Here is a 9,697-nt window from a genome sequence, read left to right as displayed (position 1 = left end):
AATAATTGGGCTATATCGTTACCTGTACGATTGTAAAAAGGGAAAAATATCCTTAGTAAGACCTAGGTACTTGTAGCCCAATAACTTAGTAGAGAGGTTTGTATGCAAGGTTTACGGTTGGTGAAGGTACTCAAAATTCTCAATTGAGAACATCAGTAACTCACAGACTTATGCAGCTTATAGTTGCCTGTTTAATACAGGTACTTTTTTGGAAATATCCCGAACTATAACCTACATTCTAAATAAATATGGGAATGAAATAGATTGGATAGGATAGATATTAGGGGCTATAAAAAATCTACGTACATCACAAAAATATTTATTCACTGTTCAATGCAGCACTTAAAATTACTCAACTGTTTACATGTTATCACTATTATATACTAAATACTACTTACTAATAAATTACGCTATATACAAATAACATTGTATACATAAATAACAATAATTATTTATATACTTTCATTTCATTATAAATTCGGATTTTTGTGAACGTCTTTACGTACCATTCAGAGTACATATTCGGTAATTTAAAATATTTCCAAAATTTTGTATATTTTGTTTTTAAAATTAATTTCATACATAGCCTCTTATGAATATTTTTAATAATATTTTTGGCATTAGCCTCATAACTTATACGTATTGTTCCCAAGTCTGGCCATAGACTTATTATCTATGGTACTACAATACTTTTATATACAAACTAATAATATTCTTTTTTACTATACATAAATTCAAATCGGCTTAAAAGGAAGCCGTTTTGGTGTACAGCTTTGGTTCGGCTTTTAAATATAAGCCGAATTATAAATGGCGATTTGAATATGTGTATAGAATTTAGTAATATCATTGATTTGTGAAATACATTTGTGATTCAGCGCTTATTATACAGGTTTAGTCGGAAAATGGTTACTATTAGTTTGGTTAAAACATTTCATACAAAGGTTCAACCAAAATTCAGTATTTAACACCTTGTAAATGTCTATTAAGATCTCCAACCAGCATTTGGCCAACGTGGTGGACTGAAAGTCTAACCCCTCGGGAGGAGACCCTTGCCCACCAGTGGGAAAGTAATGGGTATAAGGCCTAGTTAGTTATTTTCTTAAATGAAAAGAAAACTTTACGGTGGAATATAGTTTTTTGTGTCTCCTTTCCGACTAAATAAGTATACAAGTTGTACTGCGGGAATAGCCCCGCCGATTTGGTTCTACCAAACACTTCATATACTAACTTAAGAACTTATGAACCTTTAATAGAAAGAAACAATTTTGTTAGAATAACGTTTACTGTTTACTAACTTTTCATTTTTAGTGTAGTTTTTGATTTCTACCATCAGTACCTGATACACCGTATGGGATTGGAACTCTTTACCTTTCAAACTTTTGCTTGCTATTTGAACACTTGTGTATAATTCGTGGTTCTAAGCCGAATCTATTTAATAAGATATTTAACTTTCAATATATTAATGTTTTCTTAAGTCAGTATATGCTGTGTTTGTATTCTAAATATAATATCTAAGTAATTACACGAGGTGGTTGTGTTTCTATCTAAATAATAAATACTGAACGTGCACGCACACGCTTACTTCGTCTACATTATACGTTACTACAGGCATGACAAGGAGAAGGGGGAAGCTTTTATCAAATACATAAAGATAGTGTAAATTTAATTGTAATATAAGGCACTTTTTTGTATTGAATTTAGCCAACTTGACTAACGCAAAATGTGACAACTTGTATCAATTTGAGCAGTAAAAGTTAACTAGTTTCTTTAGTCAGAGATTAAAGGTCACTGTACTTAACTCTTTGGGACATCAATCTGTCACTACTAGATATCTTTTAAAGCCCCAATCCCATAAATATAAAAGAATTTGAGTACTACCTCAAGCTTTTCAGAAATTTTAAAATTTGAGCTATCAGCATTCCAGAATATAGCCAGCGTCTTTCCTCCGCCACTGATTTAAGAAAACAGTAACCGTATAACACGCCATTTTCTCCTGATTTACACACCCGGATAGCGTATACTCTCCCCTCCTTTAAGGCACTAGTCAAAAGCTAACCCCTTCTCCCCTCATCACGACGCCAGTACAGTACAGAACTAAGACTGAGGCATCTTACACTGGCTGCAGTCCTCCATGCCGTCGGAGAACTCCTCGATCTGCAGCGTCATCTCGAAGAAGTTGTACTTGTCGTGCACCAGCCGGGTGGCCTCTTCCAGAACCTTCTGTGGACTTACTCCGCTCCCTGGAGAGGTAAATGTGTTTGTTTAGAACAGGTGACGCTACAAGCTATTGAAATTTTAATATTTTTTATTTATCGGGAAACAAACATAGTTTTAACTTAATAAGGTATATTAACAATCATTTTTATGCAAATGTGTAGCTCACAAAGTTATCCACATATTATTATTTTAAATACTTTGGATGAAGCTTGTACTCAATGATTTATTACATTCCAAAACGTTTAATCAAGTAATAAATATAAAACTACTACTTCATAGTTACTGATTAGTGGCAGATAGCTAAAGTCTATACATAATATTCATTATAAATGTGAAAGCCCTTCAGTCCGTCTATAAAGCTTGCACAATTTTGTTGGAATTTAGCAAAAAATTGTTCAAGACCCGGCAACCTACAAAGATAAAATCCCTCTTCAAACCCAAAAAGGAAGAATAATTTTGCGCTTACAAAATATTGAACAGCCTTTCATCTGAAAATTATAGTAGTTATTATACTCACTGATAGCCAGATGCGCGGATAGAGCAGTCTTGTCCAAAGAAAGGGCCCACATGCGCAGGTTGTGGATACGAACCACGCCCGGCAGACTTAGGAATGTGTTGGCTACCTCCTGTAATACATCAAACAATATATAAGTAGTTATTCATACTTATGTGGAAAAATAATGCAGGAATATTGCATACAGAGTGCCTTTTAGACGAAGAGTCGCTAAAACGTTAGTCTTTGTACGGCTATATGACAAATGATTGATGAGACTGCAATTTATTTTAAGACATGCTTCCTAAAAGCATGTATTGGATCCGTACGCCACACCAGTTTAGTCTATGATGTCAAAATGTATCTTATTTCTTTCTTTTTAAAATTGCCATAAGGTCCATAACGTCACAATATACTAATCAAACCAAGAGTTGTAAAAATTTGTAGCCATCCGTCGACATCCCACTTGCCCCGGCCTAGTAGTTAGTAGTGGAGTTTAACCACCATGGTGATCAATTACACTCATATATTTGTCATTTGCCATCTTCCTTAATAAGGTAGTCCTGGTATATTACCTGGAAGTCGAGGCCTCTAGGCGAGCCCTCCATGAGTACTAGTAGCGCGTCCTTAATGATATTGAATGTGGTGAACAACACCAGGATTGAGAACAGGAATGTGCAGATCGGGTCCACTAGGTCCCAGCTTGGCTGTAAACATAAAAACGTAACATGCATACATATAACGGATCTTAAACGCATAGACTTACCATGTTAGAATCTTTGTTAAAGAATATTTTGTAGTCATTTTGCTGGTCGATAGACCGATATTCGATCGATTTGTCTCTGTGGTCGGGTCGGTAGTGTAAAAGACTGCTTATCACAACTAAGATTCAAGGTAGGGTAAAGTGGTAATGAAATTTCCTAATATATATTAGGACATTTCCCAATTACGTTGCGAGTAGAGATGGGTTACGTGCCCGTCCAATATACTTTTCTCATTTTTATTAGAATATTTTTCAATAGTAGCATAAAGACATGTAACATGATCGGTGTATGGCAATAGACTCACCTCCTACTACATGGGACTAACATTGTTAATGGCGAAACGGGGTCGTATATTTCAATACCATATACAGCTTAAATAGTAACTTTTACCTGCTATCATTACCAATGTACTAGGAACACATAAAAGGCAGAAGATTTACCTCAAAATAAATAACAATAGCGGCGACCAGCACTCCGAAGCTTTGTAGGAAGTCTCCCAACACGTGTATGAAGGCGGCTCTGACGTTGATGTTCTCTCGGTGGTGTTCGTGAGAGTGCGATGTTGAGCTCTCCACGTCTGAAGAGTCTTTCTGTAATAGCGACATCTAGTGGTCAGTGTTTGTAGGAAAGGACAGTAGATGGCGTTGTTATACAACTACGGGCATGGGAAGTTTATTACTTTGTTTTACGTTATTGGAAGTGGCAATAGTAAATATATTTTGTCTCGTACACTAACATACTTTTTTCAATTTAAATTGAAACAAATATTTATTAATTTCAATTCATTTGGCATAATTGACAATTTTATCTTACACGCTTTCAGAATCTTTTTCAAACTATAAACTTTTCTATAAAAGGTACAATTTGTCAAACAACACAACGAATTTATAAGCCATTTTGGTTTACAGCTTGCGTGAGGTCGACAAGACCATGCCACGACCTAGACTTAAAACTACGAACAGTTACCTTGTTATTGAGTACAGGGTTGCTGCCACCGTGAGAGTGTCCATGGCCGCCGCCACCACCGTGACTGTGTCCGTGCTGATGCAGCGTCAGGCCCATACTGGAAACATACATATTAATAAAATACAATGTTTATTTAATATCCTACTAATATTATAAATGCGAAAGTTTGTGAGAATGTATGTATGTATGAATGTTTGTTACTCTTTCTCGCAAATACTACTGAAGTAACTGCAAATGCAGAATAACGCATAGGCTACTTTTTATCCCGGAGTTCCCGAGGGATTGGGAGTTTCCACGCGGACAAAGTCGCGGGCGGCCTCTAGTTAAAAATAAGCCCACTGAGTGTGAGACGGTTTAGGTCGCCACGTCGCTACCATTGCGTCGCGTCGTATTCGATTCCCACACGATTACTCTAGGTTGAAGAATATGCTGTTCTAGAGTATGTTTTTACTCACATAAGATTAACTCCTACACCAATAGCAGAGGTGATCAACATCACAGTGGCGTCGATTTCAAACTCCCTGTATATCACTCGCTGTACCGCCAAGAACACTAATATACCAGTCACCACCCAAATAAGCAGCACTGACGTCAGAGCTCCTATCACTTCGGCACGGTACCAACCGAAGGGCATCCTGAAAATAAACAGTTAAATAAATATAATTGATTAAAGGACTAAACTAAAAGATTAGTTTTGCAGTTGATTAAGACTGAAACGAACTGCAGACTGCAGTCGACTGCAAACAGCGTAGTGTTGTGTGCAAATTGCACACAACACTTTCTTCTCGGCGCCAAAACTTTATAAGGTCTTTATATTTTTTGTGATATGGAACTGCAGTCGTACAAAGTCGTTGACACTGTGTATCTCATCACTTTCGTAACCCGGTGTAACTAACACGACTGGTAAAAGGTGAGACAAGTGTAGGACTGATTTTAAGTGCTATCCAAACCACGGGGCATGTGGGATCAGAAAAACTATATGTATTGATATCTTTTTGACGTGACCCGGGCTTGAATCCAGTCTTATTAAGTGTCATTACGTCATAGAAAGGGTTAGTAGTATTCTATAGAAACGAATGTAATAAATTCTTACCTTTGCGTAGCAGGCCTGCTGCCAACCCATATCGAGAACAGTGATATCATGAAACTGGCGAAGTCTGTGAGCAGATGCGCAGCATCCGTGGCGATGGCCAGACTCTTTGATAAATAACCACCTAGAAATAACAAGACAGCATATTGTTAATTCAGTTCCAAATTAATACAAAATAACATTACATTTAGTTCAGGAATTAATGTTATAAACAGTTGAGATTTGTGGACGTTAAACTAGACAAATGTACTAAAATATGTCACAGGCTTATCTGTAAGTCATAAATTATCTTTAGACTGCTTTTCTACAGACTTGTGCTCAAGACCAACTTAGCGTTTCCTAATACTTCATGAATCTACACCAGAAAAATTTTTTTTTTCTTTCATGTATCACAGATCATTCCAATGTTTCAATGATTATGCCATAGTGCATATGTATATATTATGCATAGTAGCAGATCATAATAATGTACCTCGAGGTCAAAAGGAGTCTATCTAGGACATTATTCAACAGAAACTGTCCACCATTAGTATTCTCTCCTCAATCACAATTACATAAAGCCCTTTTAAACAATATAACATTGGCTATGCGCCATATATCTGATAACCTACATTTTACTCATTGGTCAAGTGCCACATTATATAAACGATTGTTTTCGTATAAACGCAATTTTGTGTTCGGCAGTTGCAAAATTTGTACCGCAATTTGACAATCGCTTGTTATCGAGTTATCAAAATAGGTAATATAAAGTTTATGAATTTACTAGAGGATATTTACTTTCGACGGTTGACTAAATCAGACTGATAATAAGAATTATTATATTAATCGAATAAATAACATTACTAAATTGTAACAACCTAACACTCAAAATTTTCGAGTCACTTCGTTCTTTCAAAAGATTACTTACATACTTATACGTATAAAGTAAGATCTAACCAAATCAATCGATTTTAATGATACATAAAAAATGGTTCTTCAAATTATTATATACTCGAATAAAGTTAGATCTAAATTACGAAACTAAAGGTTTCATTAATATATAAAGAACTCTCAGCGTTATGTTATGAAATACACTAAACTGACTCTACTGTTAAAGAAGGCTGCGGCAATTTAGCAAGGGTCGATGGCAAGCTACAGAATAAAGGCTTTCGAAAGGTTGAATATGTCAGCGACTCTTGGGGCTGACTGTAGGTACATAAAGCGTAGAAGAATTGGTGAAATATAAAGAAAATGTTTCCTTACCAACAATTTCTCCAATCATGAATATAACACATAATATACTGGCTATGATCAGCTTTCTCCGCGCCCTCTTGTCCACCTCCTCGTTCCTCGATCTGTGGCAATGTCCTGCAACGAAAACAATATAACAATATTAATATACTAATGTAGTTTTTATAATAACAAACAATACTGCTTCTTTAAACGAAAAATAGAAATACATTAATCTGGCACTATTTATTGCCAACAACTAATACCTATCTACCATAATGACCATCTTTGGCTATCCATTCGTTTCCCTAATATGGTTTTTCCATAGTATCTTAGTACACAAATTGTCTTTATTTACGACAAGTTATTAAACCAACAACGAAAATTCCAATTGAAGACAATTTTCGTTTCTAGAACACTAATGGCCATACTGAATATTACTATAGTTCTACCGCCTGACGACAAAACCACTTAAAATTAAGTGTAATTTAAATGTATGGTGTCTTTTTCAGTGCCGTGTATTTTAGCAACATAATGAATACCTCATTTAACATATGTACGTTTTTCAGTATTTAGCCTTAATTCATCCTCATAAAATTCGACGGGCTCTGAGGCGTAGTGGTTAAGGTGGTCGCAACGCCACTGAAAGTGCGTCGAGATATCATGGGTTCGATTCCCACACGTAACAAATATTTGTGGGATGAACGAATGCTTGACGCGGAGCTAATTGTACATTCTGTCCGTTGTTTGTATGTTTGTAAAAGTCCCCGCGACACAAAAGTAACTCTAAGATCACAATCTACTTACTTTCCACCTCAGTGATGCTTCCATTTCTCCTCTCCCCATCGTCTCCGTCGACATTAGACTCTATAACGGCACAACAGCCGGTGGACGGGTTCCCGTGAACACAGAATATGACGCGGCGACCCCGCGCCGGACTGTCCGTGCCGTATGTCACGTTCGAGTCCTTGAACCTGGAACAAGAGAATTAACAAATGAGTCTTAATTGTAATGGTATGTTGTCTCTGTTTTCCTTGTAGGGAAATGTGAGAGGCGAGATTTTCACAGTAAACGAATCAAAAAAGTCTGGTAATAAGTCGCTGATACATAATTTTTTAATACTCGATATTGTAGGAGTGAGATCTTAATTCTAAATTTTACTTTAATTAATTACTTTTTTTACTTTACCCAGTGTTGCTATATTTCTTTATTTTTTTTCACTACATGAATTTAATGGTAGATTAATATATGGCGTCAACTCTAAACGAAAAAGGTGTAAAAAAAAGCATTAATCTCAACTATATGTTACATACAATCGGTCAAGTGTCAGTGTCAATATCTACTTAACCGTGTTTTTCGGAACTCAAATTTAGCAGTGGTTTCTCTTAACTCAAGGCCCATTCCTTAATTCAGGAGAAGTTCCTTACCCAGCATTGCGACAATAATGGGTTACAAAAAGAAGTATTCTTAAGCAGTACCTTCTTAAATAGTTACCTAAGCGCTCTCTTCTCAGTATTAAGGAACAATACAATACAATACAATCATAGAAATCTCACAGCTTGTTATCAGATGTGCACGTGTCGCCAATTAACTGTAATAGCGTAAGAACCTGTGTCTAATTATACAGTGTGTTGTATCACACATATTTACTTCATGACGACGGCGACGGTTTGAGCTAGTGACATTCTTTGAGACTTCATATTCAAACTAATATTATATCTGAAGTAGAGTATTATTAATATTATTCTCCGTGCTTCGGAGGGCACGTTAAAAATCGGTCCCGGTTGTTGTCTACAAAGATAACAGTCATTAAACCACGTCAAAAGCCTCTCGGGCGGCTTGAACAACTTTGACTCTAGGTTGGCCACTAACCATACGTCTAACAAACAAACAGTAGAGTATTCGATGTGTCGAGTTGGACATTTCATAAGAAGTAAGCTGGATGGACTAGTAGTACCCTATCATGCAAAGGCCGGTGACCATAATTGGCGTTTAGAACTCAGATTGTCGTAACTATGGGACCCAATTTTGAAAACGACACAGGAGAACATAGAAGCTGTATGACGACAAAAATGGGGTACAAAAGGCAGTATTGTCAACATCTGAACATTCACAGGTCTATCAAGACAGAGCTGTTACCGTGAGTCTAGTCTCCATAAAGATAAACCCCACATCTTGAATCACTCTTCGATCTATAACACTTATGTTCAATCGGGAATACGGGATCTCGTCATCCGCAGATTAATAAAACCAAATTTTACACAAAATAATAATGTTAAAGAAAAAGTAACAAACAAAATACAGTAATACCTACGACAGCTGATATACCAAGTCAGGAGAATCAATTTGTTGATTCCAATACCAACATCACAAAGAGATATATAAAATAAGATAAAAGAAAACACAGACAGATACAATTACATTCAATCTAGAATCATTCTAGACCAATAAATAAAACTATCGGTTCACCAATCACCCAATTTTAACTTAAAAAACAAACACACACAAGTAAGTATTTAATTATACGAGTAATTACTTCTGTTAATTGTCTTGTAGAAGTGTACATATAATTGTCAGGTCGTTGAATCACTTATAGGTCATTGATTTAGTCAATATTATTGAATGTTAATTAATGTAATTTGAAAACAATAATTGTTTCTAGTAAATTCTTTTTCAGCAAGTAAATAGACAGTACTTTGAAACGGTAGTTGTTTTTAATGACACGGCGGCATCAGTCAAAGGCCTCGGGATCGGAAAAGTCTACCCCAAGTTAAACGAATATTTGAATACTTGTTTCTTACCACAATGCCTTTTGTTCCAAAATATTGTTTAAACCATTTTCCATGAAACAGTCTAAACTTGATTCTATACCATTCCCATCAGTGAACGAAATCGAAATATAGCAACGAAAATTTTAACTTTAAATTGTTCCTTGTGGCCAACCTATAGAAAAATATA

The 9,697-nt window shown here is 35.8% G+C and overlaps 1 protein-coding gene across 6 annotated transcripts in view; it reads right to left on the bottom strand.

Annotated features, from left to right (window-relative positions):
• Positions 1 to 303: 303 nt before the first annotated feature.
• The window catches only part of LOC142977419 (proton-coupled zinc antiporter SLC30A2-like), a 31,662-nt gene continuing 22,268 nt past the window's right edge, over positions 304 to 9,697 (bottom strand). For all 6 annotated transcript variants that reach the window (XM_076121317.1, XM_076121320.1, XM_076121331.1 and 3 more), the window contains 9 exons: positions 7,547 to 7,713; positions 6,773 to 6,877; positions 5,534 to 5,654; positions 4,896 to 5,075; positions 4,441 to 4,537; positions 3,915 to 4,064; positions 3,286 to 3,417; positions 2,735 to 2,843; positions 304 to 2,240 (listed from right to left, as the gene is read on the bottom strand). In XM_076121317.1, the coding sequence (XP_075977432.1) occupies positions 2,095 to 2,240; positions 2,735 to 2,843; positions 3,286 to 3,417; positions 3,915 to 4,064; positions 4,441 to 4,537; positions 4,896 to 5,075; positions 5,534 to 5,654; positions 6,773 to 6,877; positions 7,547 to 7,713 (1,207 nt within the window). In that variant the 3' untranslated portion in view covers positions 304 to 2,094. The remainder of the gene's footprint in view (positions 2,241 to 2,734; positions 2,844 to 3,285; positions 3,418 to 3,914; positions 4,065 to 4,440; positions 4,538 to 4,895; positions 5,076 to 5,533; positions 5,655 to 6,772; positions 6,878 to 7,546; positions 7,714 to 9,697) is intronic.

The sequence above is a fragment of the Anticarsia gemmatalis genome, chromosome 1 (assembly GCF_050436995.1).
Source record: "Anticarsia gemmatalis isolate Benzon Research Colony breed Stoneville strain chromosome 1, ilAntGemm2 primary, whole genome shotgun sequence".
Taxonomy (NCBI): Eukaryota; Metazoa; Arthropoda; class Insecta; order Lepidoptera; family Erebidae; genus Anticarsia; species Anticarsia gemmatalis.
The sequence above is the reverse complement of the archived record's forward strand: the minus strand, read 5'-3'. Positions and strand labels throughout refer to the sequence as shown.